General features: G+C 39.8%; 1 protein-coding gene across 2 annotated transcripts in view; it reads left to right on the forward strand.

Moving 5' to 3' along the window:
• The window catches only part of jp (junctophilin), a 290,663-nt gene that overhangs the window by 264,223 nt on the left and 5,725 nt on the right, over positions 1 to 20,715 (forward strand). Inside the window, exon 1 of one of the 2 annotated variants that reach the window (XM_071593625.1) lies at positions 11,797 to 13,174. The exons of the other annotated variant lie outside the window; for it this stretch is intronic. Within the exon in view, the coding sequence (XP_071449726.1) occupies positions 13,043 to 13,174 (132 nt within the window). The 5' untranslated portion in view covers positions 11,797 to 13,042. Of the gene's footprint in view, positions 1 to 11,796; positions 13,175 to 20,715 lie in introns of those variants that run through there. 2 annotated transcript variants of the gene reach the window in all.

A 20,715-nucleotide genomic window follows, 5' to 3' on the forward strand; every position in this document is an offset into this window, starting at 1 on the left:
AAAAGGTTCACGAAAGAGCCCAAATATTTCCAACAAAATTGATTAACCCAACTTACACTTTAGTAAACCCACCGTGCTACCGCTTGCAGTGTGGATGGATCAAATATGTTTGTAAAACATATATTTTAAGGCATTGAATGTTTTTCCAAATTTAGACCCGTTCGAGGATAAATTCAACTAAAAGGATGATATATGATAGATCGAGGGAGTAAGATAATATTGGAATTGTTTAACTTTAATAGGATTAACGAATAATATTCACATAAAATGCCTTGCTTCCTTTTTGAAGGATTGAATAAATTTATCTTTCTCTTCCTTAGATGCTTGAACATCCATTTTCTTCTATTTTTCGTACTCGGATTTTTCACGTATTAATCCATAACTGACGTCAAAATAATACTTCAATAATTGAGTTTGGATTGATAAACTATATTGACGTATTCAACGTTTCGCATTGATGAATATCATTATCATTAGATTCTAATAAAATTTCGTTACGTTGCAGAATAAAACCATATTATTGTTGATAATATATGAGTTGTGATGGGATATCTCCTTTAGTTCATTTCCACGATCTTTTCAAGAGTGGAATGCCAGGTTGAAATAATAAATGATAACATTGTATTAAGGAGGAAGCTCACCTATTTCACCAACCTTAAATTATTCGTAAACCTATTGAGCACATAATTTTGAGTAATGTTACTGATGATGATGGGGGGAGGGGGGGAGGTGGAATCGTGCAGATCACAAGCGCAAAGTTTTTCTTGACCGGGATTTTCGACTTGCTGAGCCGATGCTCTTAACCACTTGAGCTATGGAGGAAACGTAAATTACACTGAATTCGGCGGGTCACACACCATCTGATCGGGTCTACATATGAGGCAAGTGGAGCAGACGCCGACGAAATCAAACAGTAGTAGTAGAATTGCGTTTTCAGATCGTGTCGACATCGATTTACTTTTGTACCGCTCACAAGCCATCTATTTCAGGAAAATTATAACGATCAAATACAAAGCAGCTTCTGAATACTAATAATTAAAAAGAGAACTGTAGAGTATGCCATTATTTATAAAAGGCACAATAGGTCGTTCATGGTTATAAATTGGAAAATTCTATTCAATATCTTCTGTTAATCCACTAAAATAAAATCTATGCTTCCTATCAAAGCTATTCTCTGTGCAATGCATACAATTCTAATGACTGGTGCGCATTAGGCATTTCCATCTCCAATCGGTCCTTTTGACCATGGCAAAGTAATATTCACCATCACATTCTCTGTGGCGAGACGGAGACGTTGGCCAATGCCTCGCCGCTGTCGCGGGGAAAATCCTCGGGCTGTTCGCGCGCATGCATGATGATTGCTTATCGCGAGAGGGAGATGTCTATTGTTGGAAAAATGGAAGAATTAGAAGAGGTGTGATGTCGCTGTCCTCCTCTAGCGTTCGAGGGCACACAAGGGAGTTTGAGGAGAGAGAGGGAGGAGGAGGGGTTGAAGAAGAGGAGCACTTTGGGGAGGGGATTCGGTGGTGGGGAGGGTAAAGGGGGGGGGGGAGCGGTTTCTGAGAGGCATCCCTTCTTCTTTCCTCCGTCCCCAACTAACCTCCTTATGCCGCCGCCTCCCCCCTTTCCCGCTCCATCCGCCACCACTACCTCCCACCGCCCCTTCCCGACCGCAAACCCCTTGCCACTACCGCCTTGCGCCTATTTCGGTCCCCATTCCGACTATTTCAGTTGAGGCTCTCTGACCTGTATGACTGGAGGGGCGTGATTTTCGGGTCACTCGGAAATGTCACCTCCGAAGGTCGAGGATTCCTCAGGGTGGTGCATGGTTGTCCTTTCCGACCTTTTCACCCCGTCAGGCCGGGATCTTATCCGGTGCGCGTTTCGAACTTCAAGAATACCCAATGGCGAAGAGAGAGAGAAAGATGTTATAAAAATTACCTAATACTAATGCTCTTTTTCACGCAGGGGCATGTGGTTCCTCCACGTGGGATGAGGGCCTATATTAGTACCTGTCGTCATCGGCTTCCCTCTTGGGGTGGAGGGCATGCCCGTCGTTCGTTAAGACGCCTCCTTCCTACGTGCCCGCCCCCCTGGACCATTTGCATTCATTCCTCGCCGCGTCCCCCTGCAGGACGCGATGACGCAGTCGTGTGGGCTTTTGGGGGTTCGAGGAAGCTGCGGGGGCTGCTTTCCATGGGTGGGTCTTCCACGTCAGACCCACCCTCACTTCCCCCCACATCTCAGTCCGGGTCATTATTCCGGTGGGGAGAGGAGTTTATTTTCGGGCTGTCATTAAATCCAGCACTTGAAGATGTGGGACCATCGGGTTGGTGCTAGGGAGGGCTAGGGAACGTCTTTGATCAAACGGAAATGCGATTGATTCTTCGAAAAATTTACTCCGCCACTCCTTCAAAGATCCATTTAACATACAGCATTGACAGTTGATGATGACGCTCACATGATCCCCCTTCCGATTTCTCCCGGTGTTGGAGAAAATAAACGCCCTTGCGATTACCAGTGTCCTATCTCCCAGTGCCAGATGAACGAAGGTATCAGGTGAGAGTCTTAACATTTGGACTTATGATTCCTACATGTATTATTCGAAATATTTGTGAGCATCGAGGGTCTACTTCACATGCACCGTTATACTGCCAGTGAAGTGCGGGTGGGACGAGGCTAAAGCCGTTTGGTATTGTTAAACAGGGAATGAGAGGAAAATGTGGGTACCAGTTCGCCGTGACCTGTCCTGTCACGAATTTTATCTTAACAAGTAAAAATACCTTGGGCAGAGGAGAGAAAACCTTTTAGCATCTCTTTTCCATCTTACTGCAAAATGGCATGCGAGAAGTTTTACTGTAAGAGAGCCGAATAGTATTTTTCCTCCATATGCATCATTCTGTGACAGCTCCCCCAGCCAAAGTCCTTGGTGTTTACAGTATGAGGTCCGCGGATGATAGATTTATCACCTCTGTCTCCTAATATAATGCTGTGACATATTTTTAATGACCCATAATCATTGGAAGAATTGATTGGAAGAACTAAAATGGAAGATCACGAATGTAATATGAAAAACAGATAATGATAGAATCAAATGTTAGAAGTAAATATGTTAGTGAGAGGTCAAGTGAGAAAATAGCACAACGTAGTACCGCAGCAAAATAGTCTATGGTGTGTTAACTGCTGGTAATAGCATGTATCTTTGGGATGAAAAATTTCAGAGGGGGCACAAATTTTCATCTCCGGCTGCCAGATATTCAGCAGCAGCGTACCTCCCGTGCCCACGAAACTGTGTAACAATCACATAACCTATTTAAAGTCTGAACTTGACTAAGATACAAGAAAAAATAGATTTAGTTTGTTGCAGTACGTTTAAATACATCCAAATTTATGCCAATGAGTTGATAACGTATAGCTTGTATTTTTAACTCTTTCTGCGTTTAAAGGTAACGGTCTGACGGCTGTATGTATATTCATCTAGCACTTTCATCAACTAATGCGTACAGGTTTGAACCCCTTCACTAGATTCTCTCCCAGCGCCTTCTTTCGGAGTGATAAAAAGACATCGAAGCCAAGTAACTTCATCCGATCCGTCGATTCTTTTTAATTGAGCAGTCTGAGTTTCGTTGGTTGGTGGGCGGTCCTCGGCCTGGCGCGCGGACGCAACTGTCTCCCACCCTTGCTTCTCCCTCAAATCTTCTCGCTCTCAATCGCTCGTCAGCCGAACGGGAAATTATTCGAGCCGACCGGAAAACATATTTTTGGGGGTCTTTATGCATGTTTACACGTGCTGTCATGTCCCCTTTGGAGAGGCTGGGGAGGGGCGCGGGTGAATTAAAGGCGGTTGTCCTCTGATGTCCATGTGTGTCCGATTGGCCGGTTGCTTCGAGGGAACGAGAAGGGCCAAGGGGATCGGGCGGGGAGGGGGCGGGAGAAGGAGGGGGTGGAGGGGGAGTCTGGAAACGTCGAAGGAGGTGGAAGAAGCGACAAGGAGGGGAAAGGGAATGGTGGGGTGAGCGCTAGAAGGGGAGGAGGGGGGGTTTGGGGGAAGGAATGAGAGATGGGAGGCGAGCCAGGGATCCCTAGCGGGAGGGGAGGGTACGGAGAGGAATGGGGGAGGGAGAAAGAGGAGGGCGGCGGTGGGAGGGGCCGAGGTGGAAAGGGGAGGTGAGGAGAGGAGTTTGGAAGTGGAATAGAGAGAGATAAGCGAAGGGGAGCAGACGGGACGAGGAGGGTAGGCAAGAAGCTAGATGCCTAACCATAATTTTGAGATCCTTAGTTCGTCCATCTATGAATGTATATGTACAGACCATATGAGCATGATTGAACTACGAATTTATCTAGAACCAAAATATATTACTCATTATTGAGATAAATAGATGTCTTCCAAGGTAGGGGTTTCACTTTTGACCGGCCTTAAAAACGTCTATTATTTTTGTCCACCTTTAAAATGTTTTTTTTCACACACATTACGAAAGAGACAACAGAAAGGAAGCGGAATTCATTCACTGTAGATATCGAGAAATATCTCTAGACCACCCTCCGAAGCCACATCACGAATACCTTGAGACTACGTCACGAACGACCGTTATGACCATCCTGAAATAAATTGAACAGCATGATCAACATAAAACTGCTCTCATTTTTCTCATCACGTTAATATGAAGATTGGTTTTGATATGCGAGAGCAGAGCTCATCCTGAACTACACTCTTAGGGCGTGTGAAGTACACAAATTCAATGCGAAATGAGCGAGTTCTTCTCCCTGTGGTAACTTATCAGTTTTTATGATCAGAAAATTGTACCGCATGGTCTTTAGATGGGGTAGTCCAAATACAACCCTGGAATTCAGCCCAGGACTCGGCAGCCGAGCCCTCTGCCGGCTGAGCTATTTTCTCATGGGTTACGCAAGATATTAGAGGTCATTCATCCCAATTATGTTACGGTCTAATATCAGCTGGGAAAATCCAGAAATCCGGCAGAGGGAAGTAATAACCGACGTGGCTCTAAAGGAAAAGCGCACCAGGGCGGAAGAAATTAAGTCGCCGTGTGTAGTGTTTGATACACCAAATTTGATTATATAGTATGTTCTATCTATATTTCCTTTCTTCACTCTGTTTCTCCAAGAATGAATAAGCAGTGAAGATTCCACAAGTATATGCACTTTATTATTTTAATATATATATAATCTAGAATGAAGATAATTGTAATTTTTTCTAAGCCATCAAGCATAGGATAAAATCTAGTACTGTCTAAATAGCTCAAAAATTCCATTTAATAAAACGCGTGTTATCAGAAATTATTTTCAAGAAATTTCTCCACGTAGGAGGGGAAAAATGAAAACGCCCTGTAATTTCTACTTTATCATTTTGTGTGTACTCAACTTGGGTTTTGACACATCATGTCACCATCTATGCGTCCTTGGCTTGGCAGACATTGGCTCGGATTACCCGCCCCATGCGCCACCTCCTTTTGCTTCTCAATTATCTCCCATCTCCTCATTGGTCCTGTAGCCAAATTCTCATTGGCTACTCCCACCCTTTTCACCAACCTCCCTCTCTCATGTGAATATTAATAAATTTAAAAATAATTATTATCATCTGGAAATAACACAGTGTATCCAAACCTTGAGCGTGACATCCATCATTCTACTCGTATTTATTCCTCGGTAATTCTCTTGTTTATCGAATCTCTTGTGCCGTTTTTCTGTTCATTTGTTTACCTGAGCAGTATGTAGTCCTTCATTCCTTGGGTCAAAATCGTAGCGACAATAATTATAATGTAATTTAATTTATTATATCAGCTTAGTGCAGTGGTCAAAGTACACATTGACACAGAGCGTTGCACAAAGTAGTGTCTATTTATTATGAAATAATGAAGCCTGTGCTATTAAATACCTGTTTGATTAAGTTAGAGGATAGTATTATTTATCCAAACATATTTTGTGGCTTATAATTTACGAATGAGAAAAATGCGTACAATTCTGTCCACATTGAGTGAGCATAATCTCATTCGGATGAATGGTGAATGCCTATCTGACATGTCATGGTAATCAAATTAGAAAGTCTTCGGTTTTATACAGTCTCAGAAACATGAATATCTTCACTTTATGGCTATAAAATAAGGAAAAGAAAGTAGACTAACAAAGGAAAAAATGAAAAGAAATGAGTACATACCTTCTAGAAATTAGAACATCCGAGCAGAGCTGTCTTAATGCACATTTTAATCATTGTGATCAATTCCAAAGAAACTGCGGGAGATGCCGCAACAGTAACTTTTAACGGAGTCATCCGCTAATGTGCATTTCAATGCAACAATTTCAGAGTGTAAAAATCATTCGCCTTGACTGGGATCCCAGTCAAGGCGAATGATTTTTACACTCTGGAATTATTGCATTGTGATCAAATTGAGGAATGAAACAAGTGCATTGACGCTATAGATTTATTTGATTATGGAGCCATATGTTCTTCACTATACAATGTACGTTCTCATCAAATGACAAATGTATGATAAATATGCCATTTATTTCAAGATCTCATTTTAGTTCGATTGCTGAAACAGTCAACGATGATGAAAGAAATGCTTAGACCAGGCTGTTATAAAAGTATAAATCAATTCCCGGCACTACTCAGTACGTTTTGCGCCAGTTGTGGGAAATGAATCTTAATATTTCGAATACCTACACGTCACAGTAGAATATGAGTCTACTATAGCGCTGAGAGGGAATTATTAACAGATTTCTTTTTAACTTAACTCATTCCTACAACTCTCATCTCTCCCAACTTCTCAAATAATAAACTTAAGACTCCAAAGGAAGGTCGTCTTAAGGACGACATAAGATAAACGAACTTAATTCCTGCAAAACAAATATATACATATTATTTTAATCAAAGAAACTGGGGGAGATGCAGCGACAGCTACATCTATCGGAGTCATCTGCTTGTGACTGAATGTAACTCTTTTAGGCAATAAACTAATTTGTTTATTTACACTATATTAAACAGTTATCAGAATATTTGCTACATTTAAATATACTTCTTTTGGGAAAATTCTTGATAGCATTGTATTTCTGTTAACATTTCACTCAGTAGAGTCCAAAACAAATGGTTTCTGATATGACTGAAGTGGATACAACTACAGTGTACCCGTTAAATGAGGAAACAGTTAATCCAAAGTTCTTGATAATGATTGATTTGACTTGATCAAAAAATAAATTCTAAATTCGTATAAAGCTTCATGAAGCAGTATTGGTAGTTAAAATACATCAACAATCCTTGCCAAACGTTAAAACATTTCCCAACAACTATCCTATAAGACAAAGTAAAAGCCATAAATATCGGCTGGAAAAAGTAACAGAAATTGCCGCTCATGTCTGTTCTAGTACCAGGAAGATAATGGACCTTTTCTTCAATTTTTCCAAAAATATCTCAAAAAAGTCATATCACACAGTTAGTAAATAAAATTATCGCGCATGACAACCATATACTAGATTTTCCCATGCTGCCAGTTAAAAAAAGACCATCGTTGCCGAATAACCTCCTTGGAGTCACGCACGCATTGCCAAAGCGATGAAGTAAGAAGTGGGGAAATAGAGTTCCCTGTTGCGGTGAAAATTAAAGAGGTTTAAGAGTTATTTCATAGCTCTGAAACCTGGCCGTAGCAAGCTCATCAAAATAGCCAAACGGCAGTGGAATGTTAGCAGTTAAAAATAATCAAATAATTCATGACGATGAAATTAGAATTATGGATATCCCGTTTCCGCATTAGTTTAGTGAAACCTCTCGCTAATGACGGTGATATATTGCAAGAAATAGTAACTTGCCCATTTACCTCCTGTATTCGCATGTGATGATAAATTTTGCGGGCCAAAATATCAAGGGGAGGGGATAAATAAAGGAGAATAAAACGAACGGTAAAAACTGCCGTAAATGAGGGTCACGGATAAATTTAGGGATACACACGCGCGTCGTCGTGATGTCTCCGTACTGAGACCGTTGTAATCCCGATAATATGCACATTGCATCAATGGCATAATTATTGTGAAAAATGAGAAATATAAAAGCTTCATATTGAAATAGTTGGTAGAAGTGCCAAAAGATCATTATTTTGTCTATATAATTTTTTGAAAATTTATTAGTCTTAATATCGGGTAATTCTGCTTCCTTTGGGCACTACATACGTAACTCTCAACAATTAATCCGCCGTTATCACCTTGACAAAAATTCGAATTTAGTCAGCCTCTATACGATTATATTGAAAAATCCAACAGCCTTGTGTGTACAGTACAATTAATACAATATGATAACTTATTCCAAAAAGTATAGTAAGCCAATAGAAAAAATGTCGCTGTTCGAAAAATGAAATGTGTAAGCAATGTATAAATTAATATTAACTAGTTCACAGTAGTTTTACTCAGTACTAAATGTGTCGTTAAACTATGAATTGAGATATTAATTGGAGGCTTACTTGTTTTAAAAGGGTGATTTTACTTAGTGACATTAAATTTTATTGAAGGTAGGTTAACTATCCCGATTACGAGTACGTAGTAGCAGACATCTCTCCGGCGTGCAGCGTTGCCAGCGCCTCACATAATTCTCTAAAATGCGCAATGCGGTTTGCGCTCAATGAATTTATATCCAAATACAAATGTATTTGTATGCGAACTATGAGTTTTTCTCGCAATAGTGGGCTGTTTTATAGGACTCGTGTTGGACTTAAAAAGCTCAAAATGAAATTAGAATATAAAAGATTTGCATGGTGTATTGGTGTCTAAACCTTTGTGATTATCGCTCCAAAAACGAAGGCTTATGATTAATGTAAACCTGTGAATGGGTTACGAAATATCTTGAAAACAATTTTTACTTCAAAATTCCTTATAATAATAAAAATTAAAGCATATTACAATGCCCTGTTCTAGCTTAATAATGCCAATCAATCCTCCAAAATTTCTTAGAAAATGATATTTTACAAATATTACATTGATTCGTTACCTATTTATGTATTCCATTTTACTTTCTAGCCCTCCTTTGCTTCCTCCAACATAGTTTTTGGATCCTCAAGCACACGTTTTACACCTAATCAGTACTAAGCTAGCAGGCCTCACCATCTTACTCTTCTTGCCTGCAATGGTTGAATACTAGAAGAATTTAGATAAATACGAGTATTTCAATGCAACAATTACATAGTGTAAAAATCATCCGCTTTGACTGGGATTTGAACCCGGATCCCTTGATGTTCGGCCGAGTGATTTAGCCAGTAAAGCAATCGAGGCGTCCTCTTAAATTCTGAAAGCGGATGTTAAAAGTTACTGCTGCGGCATCTCCCGCATTTTCTTGGAACGTGTGTATTACTCGTACTTCGTGTTCACTCTTCCCCTCTGTTTTAGAGAAATATAGATAATTATAGCTATTGTTGGAGTATATTAATGCCACCTCAATGCAATAAGGGACCATATTTTGAAAAGGACTAACGCGGAAAAAATATCAAAAAGAGATTTAATAATGGATTTCACAAACTGGAATTATAAATTATTTTTCGTCTTAGTGTTTGATTTGTACAATGACTTAGTACCGAATATTTTTATATTGTTATGCCTTCCAAATACTTGCTAAGTTATGAATTAGTTGGTCACATTGGAGCATTGTTCACTTCTCTTTGTTTTCCACTTTTCCCATCATCTTTTGTGAATTAGTGTTTGTGAAACCCATCCAGTCTCCAGTATTTTCATTCGATATTGCTACCCTCTGTCTGGACCTCGCCTTCCATCTATTTGCATATCTTATTAATTAGCTGGAGCACTTGATATATATATATATATATATATATATATATATATATATATATATATATATATATATATATATATATATATATATATATATATATCATTTCGTCAAATATTCTGTGTAACAAATCACTGTTATATAGGATTACGATACCACAAGGTAAAATTCTGTGCGTGCTTTGTTTTGTTGATAGAATGAACATATGAACAATAAAAATAAGGTTCATGAGAAAATATGAGACCCTCAATTTACGGGTTTTACATAGTCTCTGTTGAATGCACAATATTTCTTCTTCGGTGAAAGAGTGTCTGATAAAACCGACCAAGATCTTAAGTTCTTCTTAATTACTAAATATAAATATAATTATTACCGCACGAAGTGTGCTCGTAAATATAATTTACATTTCAATGCAACAATTTAAGAGTTTAAAAATCATTCGCCTTGTCTGGGATCCCAGTCAAGGCGAATGATTTTTAAACTCTTAAATTGTTGTATTGAAATGCACATTAGCGGATGACTCCGTTAAAAGTTACTGTTGCGGCATCTCCCGCAGTTTCTTTGGAATAATTTACATTATTCGGATATGTTTTGCGAAACAATCATAATGTTTAATAACACCCTTCAGATTGTCATAATTCCGAGGGTAATCTTTAACCATGTTTCCAACCTTACTTCAGACCAATTTTATTCTTGCATTTACACATTCGGGAACATTAAACCCTACCACTTCTAATTACTATTCTGGGTTTATATCATTTCTACGTTCTTAGGTAGCGGAAAAGCACAAAACCCTTTGAAGTGTTTAAATACCTTTCGAAGAAAATACAAATAGTATTCCGTTTAATAACCTCGATGTGATATATAGTCACCATTTTTGGATAAAACTTTCCCGAAACTCTAATCATGGTAATATATTCTTCGCTGGGCGTATTGGCCCAAGGCCAAAGATGATAAATTATGTGACGTGAATTCAATCATAATTGACGAATTCAGTTCAATCATCGGCTATTAAATCCACACCGCATAATTTATCATAGGCATGCAAATTTAGGAAAAAAATGTTCAAAGTCTTAATTTATAAGTGAAAATCCTGCCGAATAAACCAACCCAGAAAAATGGTTATTAAACTGCTAAGTCTTGCTTACAGAGTGAGATATTGGTTAAGAGTTGTGTCAATGATTATCATTCAGAGGGAACTGAGGAAAGAGAGAAGAAAAATGGAGAAGGCAACAGGGAAGGAGAGCCAGGTATGGAGTGTGAGGCAAGGACGAGAAGATGGGCGTAAGAGAGTGTAACTGAGCGAGGAAGAAAGAGAAGGGGAATAGGAGAACGGAGAAGGAGCCAAGTTGGGTGCGAGGTTCGGAGGGTATGGGGGCGGGGTGAGGGACTAGGGCCAGGCCCGAAGAAACCCTGTTGATGTGAGTCACAAAAGAGGAGAAGAGCAGCGGGGGAGTGGGGAAGGGTGGCGGCCGGAGAGAAAAAGATTGAAGAGTTATGCCTCGGGGAGGAAAGGGGGAGGTATTTACGATCCAGAAGAAGACAGAGGAAGAAGGAGTAGAGAAGGAAGAGGGAGGAAGGGGTATAAGAGGAGAAAGCGGGAAACAGGAGGGAAAGGAGAGGAGGAAAGACGAATAAGATAAGCAGTGGTCCTGGTGCATTAGAGAGGAAGGGAGTTTGTCCGCAGCCATCTTTAACGAAAAAAGAGAGGAGAGGGAGAGTGAATAAGAAAGAAAGAAGGGAGGGAGAGACGGAAAGAGGATTCCAGGAAAGGAGGTGGAATAAATTGGAATCGCTGACGGGAAGACCAGCTGCTTCCGGGGGAATGGAGATATGTTAATTTATCATATATTCACCCACACCCGCCCTCCCGTGAAGTCCCCACTCTGATCAACCCTCGCAAAGCCTCTTTTTCAAGAAAGCTTTTTCGTGTGGAGTGTTGTTGATCCAGCGGAAGACTCCAAACACCGCCCGCCTATATGTATTCCCATTGATAAGAATCGTACCGTCTCACAAAGAAAAGAACCTTCGAGCTTCGTATTCGGCCGCCGGCGGTGCCTGGAGCCCTTCCGAAACCGATGGAAGGGGGTGTTCGGTCCTGGATGTGAGCCTTTCCCTCCACTACACCTTTTCTACCGCTGGCGGCGCTGCAAAAGCCTCAGGGAGAACGGTCTAGCGCCGGCGAGGACATCTTGTGACGGAGGGCCCTGTTAGGGCACCCGAACAAGTGAAGGTCGTTAAGTGTGAGTGTCACATCGAGATAGTGTGGTTCCACGAAGCGGGTCCTTCGACGAGGGCGTGAAGGGTAGCAAGTGTGAGGGAAAAATCCTTCAGAAAAATTACCACTGGACGAGGTCCGTCTCATCGGATCGGAGAATTTTGTAAGTGGACAGAAATAGAACTGAGAGGTTGGTGCACGTGCCAAACTGGGAGAAGTGAGCGGGGAATCAGGAGAAGGGAGTCGGGTCCCCTTCGTCATCGGGGAAGTTGCTGTTCGAAATTGTTCATATCATAACCATCCGTCAAGCTTTCAACGGTTCTCAACATAACGTACCCCCTCCCCCTCCGCCTTCTGCCCCGCCTACTGTCTCGAGTGACCGATATCCAGAGGCAGGGTGCATCGATAAGTTATCCAATTAGGTGAAAAGTTGAATTCTCCTGGAATTCCGTAAATGCCCTCCCGAAGATTGCATCGAGAGGCGTATTTCATGTGATCCGTCTCAGTGTGAAAGTATCAATTTAACGTAACCTGGTGTCAGAGCTTCCGACAGGAGCTTGACGAAACCTGGCGGAGTGAACATTCAGCATAAATAAGCAGGAAAACTGCAAGTATCATAAACTTTTCCATCATTTATTGTGGGCGTTACAGAGCCTAATTGAGTGAGCCCAGGGCTCTGGACAGGACAAATCACACCTTTGTATCCCATACCTCTTGGGATACCCATTGCGTGATACCGGCTAAGTAAGTGTGTACGTTTCATATCCAATTGAAAAAACTTTACCCTTGTTGACGGGTCAAGGTGGTGCAACCGAAAGAGCACGAAGATTTTCCACTTCAGTCCATGTGTGAATTGATTCGGATTTCAAAAAACGACAGTTGTGCCAGAAGACTTGAACGAGAGCGCACGGGGATAAAAAAAAATTAAAGCCTGAGTGTCCACACCCGTAGGGAGAGTGAGTTTGACCGGAAATAAGTGGTCGGGGGAGGTAGAAGGAGGAAGGCAGCGAATTCCGTGCGTGTAGCGGAGAAGAAGACCAACCATGTGGCGATCAGGAACTGACGAGGAGCAGGACATAATGGAGGAGGAGGAGGCTCTCATGTGGAGCCCGGCGCTAATGGCACGTCGGGCTAGCGAGAGCTGGATCGACTCTCCGCCCTCGATATATGACGAGGTACCAAGGGGGGAATACACAATGAATGGTGCCGAAATTTGAATTTTAACATGGTTTGAAAACTAAAAATATTTAAAATGTGCATTGAAAAATGTTTCCGCTGTGTTGTCCAATCGATCATTTGCTTCGTTATGCTGTTTACGACAGTATTGTGAGTCGTAACTAAAGGGTAAAAATGAGATTGGTAAAACTTTTCTTTTTTTTCAAATTTTGAAATCAACATTGGGGGTTGATTGACGCCACAGCTAAATTGCCACGCTTTCACGCATGGCGTAGCATTCGAATTTCTCGTGCACCTACTTCGTTTCCATGCGAACATTCACTATCGTCTTGGTGTTGCATTACCTCCAGGGGGAATAACTCTCACTTATGCGTGCTAAAATTTGGGTAGTTTTTGTGTAAATATTTTTTTATTTCTATTGTTTTGTAACTATATTCTTTCCCACCTTTTTCCAGTGTAAAAGTTGAGAAATTTACACCAATTTCTTCCACGCATGTTGTGGCATTTTGGGCTTAACGTCTCTTCAAACCCAAATTTCTGATAAAGGAATGTTTATGAGTGGAATATTTAATTTTTGTGACACATATATTCTATATTACTCACCGAGAATACTAAAAATAGTAACCAGTTCCCATTGTTTTAGTACCTGCTATTTAAATATTTAATGTTTTACCCACTATTTAGTTTTAGGAAGTTATTAACCGAGAAAACTTCGTAGGTGGTCAGTAGCTTTGTTATTACAAAATTAAGAATTGAGAACACATCGTTTCCCACTCTCTGACTTCACTGTCGAAAACACTGTCTGTTATTCATGGTTGGTGTAAAAAGCATCGGAAAAAGTTTCGGAAAAATAGATTTATTTCAGATATTGCTACAATGTCTCAATATTCTTCAAAGTATATTCCTTGAGCGTCGACACACATTTGCCAGCGGCTTTTCCACAACTCGAAGGCTCCCTGTTTGGAGGATTCTGGAAGGTCCTCAAGGGTACGCGTGCAAGCTGCTTTGAGCAGAGTCCCAAGGTGATATCCTTGGAGGGACGATAGAATTGGGGACTGTAAGGGGGTAGGGGAATCGTCGTGATGCCGATGCAGAACACCTTCACAAGTAGACACTCGAATCTGCTTTTGGTCGTCCGTCAAGACCATCGGAACGAGTTTAGCACAGACATTTCGTATTGCCAAATTTTCAGTCATAATCGCCAGTTTCAGTGGTGTGCACTGTTATATTATCAACGCTAATACGATCTGCGATCGGTTAACTGATAGTCTGAATTCAGCACTTCATGCACATGTCAGGAAAAAATTGTTGCTGATACTTTTTATATAAACCTTGTATGCTCGCGGCGAATTTCAAACGTTCCTTTACATAACTTACCTCCGTTTGAAGTTCACGCTACGGAAAATTCCAGCTGCCTGTCTGTTCACACGGATGTAGCAGAATGCTGAGTTATATGTTTTTTTTTATTTATATACCCTATATTTATATAGTCATATGTGCTCCAGTCATTGGATGGGACATTGAAATCTCCAAGTCCTCAATCCAAAAAAATATAATCGGTGCAGATTTCAATGTTCCATCTATAGACTCGAACACATATGCGTAGTTATAAAACGGGCGGTAAAGACAAAGATATCTGCTGAATTCTTTTACGATGAACTCATTGATTCAACTTGCTACTTCACCAACTAGTGGCGATAATATTCTTTATTTGTTAGCAACGAATATTTCCGAAAAATTCTAACTATAGACACGCTAAAAGGAGTTAGTGGCCACAGGGCAGTAAATGGTAAGTTTTCGCACGTACGTGGGGTCCGAAATAAGAAGCCTAAAAGGAAATTTTACTTTTAAAGAAGGGGACTAGAATGGCATAAAGTGCATTCTAAAAAAATCAATTTGCTAGTTTTAAGAAAGTTAGTAATCACCGAAATATTGAGGATAGGTGGAATCATTTCCTTGAGATCACGCGCTCAGCATTTAAAAAGTCCATTCCCAGTACATTTATAAAAGATAACTCGGAACCTCGATAATTCAACGCGGATGTTAGAAAGGCATTACAACTTCAAAGGCTATGTCACGCCAAGATGAAGAATATTAGGGATGAATTCCCTAGCGACAAAAAGAATAAGATCACCTATGGATAAAATATATCCAGAGCGAATACCAAGAATGACTTTCGGAAAGTGCTACGTGAATTCAAAAGGGAAAAGTTAGCAAAAATTTGAAAGAGGATCCAAAAGCATTTTGGTCATACGTAAGATGAATTAGGTGAATTGGTTTGGTGAATAAGTCAATTGTTAAGTCACTCAAAAATGATAAATGCGAAAGAGTAACCAGCAATTTGGAAAAGGCTAGCCTATAAATTCCTTCTTTCAAAGCGTCTTCGCTAATATCTCACAGAATACCTCCGACAGCTTACCAAATCGTGCAAGTCAATCGATGCCCTAAATCGAAATCTCATATAATGGAAAGAACGTTTGTCAAAAAATATCAAGCCTAATAAATCATTCGGTCTCGATGAAATACCCGCTCGTATATTTAACGATATAGCTTCGAAAAATGCGCCGTATCTAGAAATAATATTTAATAAGTCGCTGGTAGATCACAAGGTTCCCAGAGATTGGAAAATGGCTAACACTAATATATTTAAAAACGGAGAATAGGAGGAACCGAGCAATTACAGACCTATTTCCCATTTCATACGAGGATATGGAACATACAGTTGCTAGTTCGATCGTGAGACACCTCGATAACCAGAAGTTATAAATGAAAAATCTGCACGGTTTTTAAAAAGATAGATTCTGCGAGACCTAACTTGCGCTTTTAATTCGCGATATTCTTATTTCGGGAGAGAGCAATGTTCCCGTGGACGCGGTTTTTCCAAATTTTAAGCAAGCCTTCGACAAAGTGCCTCATAGTAAACTACTCGCAAAGTTAGAAGCACGTGGTATTGATAAAATATCCGGGGTTGGATTAAAGACTTTTTGAATGGCCGGGTTCAAAGAGTAGTGGTAAATGGAGTTAGCTTAAATGCAGTGGAAGTTACTTCAGATGTTCCCCAGGGTTATCGGACCTCTTTTATTCCTACTTTACGTTAACGACATTGGCTCGCTCGCTGGTATTCGCTAGTAAGATACGTTTATTTTCCGATGTTGCAGTGATTTACCATAGTATCCGTGATCCTAAGGACACAGCAGCTTTTTCAGATGACCTTAATGCTATACAACGCTGGTGTGACACTAGGCAATTAGAATTAAACTTAAAAAAGGGTGTAGTCATAAATATTTGGAAAAAAGAGCGATTTTCACCCGAGCGCCCACTGCATTGGGGACACTGAAATGGAATGTGTAGACTCAATTAAGTGCCAAGGTGTTTCCGTCACTCATGATTTCTCCTGGGTAAAAAAAAATTGTTTCAGCCACTCATTCCCTATCGTTCCACGAACGATATGGAATCATAATAACATTGTTTGACCACGGTAGGGTCATGTTCGGGTAAAATTATTCAGGTGTGTATTCACCCCCTGCCACACATCCTCGCGGTGGCTTGCAGGATGTATAATTAAATAAATCAAAATAAGTAAACAAAAGTCTCCTCCTGAAAAACAGCAGTTGCGAACACGATGCGACTATCTTCAGTGTCTTGAAGGAGAGTCATTCCAACGCAGTGCCGATCGCGCGGTTGTTATCATTTTTACTTAGTATCCGCTAGTTTTAGTCTTTTCTTGATTGGTAATGATAAATACCCATATTTATATTTCACTTTTTGCTCATCGTGTAAGCCGCAAAAGAAGCAATATAATGCCTTTGAAAACTGCTTCATTAATACCAGCCGAGAATTTGTCAACTATTTCAACAAAACTTTCAAGGTGGCAGGCCGAGACAGGAATTAACACTATTTAGATGTAAGATTAAATGTAGTGACTCCGTAATTTAAATAAGGTAATATTTTCTACAATTTCGAGTTGATTTATTCACTATAATATGCATTTTTTACGCTTGTTAATTTAAATGTCAATACTCAAATGGCATGCAATGGTGCATATGGATTGTAAAGTCGTCAATAAAACTTGGAAATATTAAGGAAAAACATTTGTGGTTCACGTACAAAGATCAGTATTTTTATTAACGGTGTGGAATCACAATCCAAGAACGATCTGTAACAGAAAACGGGTCAAACAAAAGAATTTATTCTGATTCTTCCTCATTTGATGAAAATTGGCCAGTCTTTCAGTTTTAGCAAAGGTGTTGATACTTTACCCCAGATTCTGCCACGGGCCTTTTCTTAGCTCTGAGACAGGCAAAATTTCTATTATAATTTAATTAGTCGCATTAATTTTTGTCATTTCGCACTAATATATATATATATATATATATATATATATATATATATATATATATATATATATATATATATATATTATATATATATATATATATATATATATATATACACACACATAGAGGTTGTGAAAAATGCAAACCTTCCAAATGTTTGCAAGATTAAAATGAAAAATAAATTATTTTGGTGGGGATGCATATAAAATTGTTTTTGTAATGCATCAAAATACGACCTGAGTTTAAATATATGATCAGAAAAATTAATGACGTAAATAAGGGAGTTGTTTCGCATATAACGAGAATGAGAAAATTAATGCATACATCAAATGAAATGCTACAAATTATCCATTTTAATATATTATGAAAAATATAGTCTAACATTTTTGTAGTTAATTCTGTTTTCTCAAATAATACTATTAGGAGACTCCCAAGAAGGTTGGACTAGCCACTTTTTATATTCAATCAGAGAAATAAAATTTAATTAAGACCGCTTTCTAAACATCCATGTATATTCCTTAAAATAAGTATTGCATTAAATCGAAAGTCATTATTTCGTTTTTGTATTAAAATTAATGCAGAATGCTTGTAGGGTTGTTAGTAAAACATTTTGCTACTGGATTTTGTTTTGATTGGTAAATTCATAATTAATTGTGTCTCGAATTTCTAATAAAGGCCTTTATCTCAATTTATTTTCAGATTAAAGGGATTTATAAAGTATAGTATATCTCCTTCTAAACTACGATAAAACAAGCATACAAAAACGATATGAGTTTAGTCGTAGTATGCTGGCCAAATTCCCGGCCTCATGCAAGAATATAATTCTTTATTGCTTTACAGCATTCTTTTTTAAATATTCATTACATTTCTAACATACATCATTGCATGACTGCCCTCCTAATCTTAGTCGACCGTGCTGAAAACGAGATGACTGCCTGGCAGTACTGGAGAGACACTTTTCATTGACATTGAGAACACCTTCACTTCGTCTTGGCTCAATCTTGAAGCATATGCTCACTCGGAAAATATACCTACTTCGGCGGTGGCATGCAATACATTTTTAGCTATACTTGATCACCGCCCGATAATGATGTGTCACCGTTAAGTATTACGGTCAGTTTATCTAAGTCGAGAATGAAATTTAGATTATTAAGTTTCCTATTATGTACAGTGTGATACTTAAAAAGTCCTATGACCAGCGAGCATTAGTACGAGGGTCATCCGGAAAGTAGTACCCGTTCGTGCCGCATGAAGTGCTGACGACGCGAGTAGCCGCTGGACGAGGTCAGATAGCTTCAGTGGCTTGTCTGCCTTCTCTGAGCCAAGTTGCGTGACGCTAGCATTGCCTGTGTTGTTTCTGTGATTGTTTACAATGTTTAAAAAAATTGAGAACGCCGCCAGTTGTGAAGTGAGGGCAGTGATTAAATTCCTCAATGCAAGAAAAGTTCGCCCATGTGATATTCATCGCCAATTAAAGGAGGTGTATGGAGACAATGTAATGGACGAGTCGTCTGTTCGGCGGTGGTGTCGCAACTTCAACATGGGGAGGGGGAACACACACGACGATGAGCGTTCGGAGAGACCGTCTGTCATTACAGACCAACTGGTGAGCTCAGTTGACGAATTCGTGAGGAACGATCGGCGCGTCACAATTGATGACATCTGTGAGCATTTTCCCAATGTTTCTCGAACAATTGTTCATGAAATTGTTAAACACCATCTGCATTATGCAAAAATTTGTGCAAGATGGGTCCCTCGCGTATCTCAATGAGCTGGCGGCGAAGGACTATGCAGCAGGAATACAGAAACTTGTCACACGTTATGACAAATGCCTTAATTTGCTTGGAGATTATGTTGAGAAGTAGTTTAAAGTATCCTCTTTCAAATAAAATTTTTTATGTTTGTTAATATTTACTTTTGTGTCTTTATTTCACGAACGGGTACTACTTTCCGGATGACCCTCGTATATCTTGTGCATAGTTACCTATTACCAAGCCTATGAAAAGAGGACGACTCGGGGTCGCCTGTATCTGGCCGAGAGCTAAAAAGCAACCATTTACCTTCAACTTGCAAATTGCGACTCTGTGCCTGTCTATGGAGGAAGGGTCCATATAACCAACCGTCAGTGCATCGGGGCCCGAAATATCTCACGCCAGAGCTTTGTGCTGATTACACTGCCACCTAGGTTCCGGCACCCCATTTTAAGTCATTTTTTTCCAAAGTTTTTTGGACCAATATTAATCCCTGATTCGTTGTCAGCTTATCCAAAAATATTATTTCTTAATTCTTCCTGTTCTGCAGCGGTTTCTGCGCTGGAATATGTCATTAAATGACTGCATAAAAGAGTAATGATATTCTTTAGGCATGTAATGTTACGACAAATTACTCATTGGTAAGGACCTACGCAGGCACCGAGCGATTGCTAAGGCTTGGCTAACGCGACGAGCAGCTTAGAGCTCACACAACTCAGTGAGCCAAAATCTCATCTTCCTGGTGTTGCGCAAGATATTAGGAAAACATGCCGTAAATTGTAAACTTGGAGCGATCAGCTTAAAATACAATTGCGTGTCATTGACATTAAAGCGCCCTGACAAGCTAAAGTAATGACAAAATTTTAGATTTCGTACATCTGCAAAGTTGAAAAAAAATATTTATTCCGCCTTAAATGTGCCGTGCTGTAGGTTCAGTCTCTCTACTCATGCAAATGAGTGAAGAGTGTTCGTAATTTTTGACCTCACGATTTTTTCCGTACATTTCATGAGCTCCATTATTTTTGGTAGCCAGGCATTCACGCTGTGACGGGACACGTCATTAACTCTTCCGGCCTCCGTTCCCAAATAGAGAGAGAGAGAGGGAGGGAGATGTGACGCGTTTCCGAAAGATTGCATTAATTTTATTCGTCATTTTCAGGTCTCTTCCGGTGAACCTTTTAATAGAGGTTGGAACGGGGCCAAAACGAGGAATTCCCCAATTGCGTAGAAACCATGTAACGCCTTGGTACAGCTATTGAATAAGCTAGAGAGGAGCAACAAAGGGAATTTTTCGGAAGCACACGCGTGAAAAAAATAAGAACAGAGACCCCATTTGGGAAAAAAATATCGTGTCTGCTTGTTCGGATTATTTTCACAAAATATTTCCTTTTTTCCTTCAGCAATACCTTTTTTCGCTTGCAAAATTTTCTAAAAATTCATTATTTTTTGTGG

This window comes from Hetaerina americana, unplaced genomic scaffold (assembly GCF_022747635.1).
Source record: "Hetaerina americana unplaced genomic scaffold, ioHetAmer1.1.p SCAF_1, whole genome shotgun sequence".
NCBI lineage: Eukaryota > Metazoa > Arthropoda > Insecta > Odonata > Calopterygidae > Hetaerina > Hetaerina americana.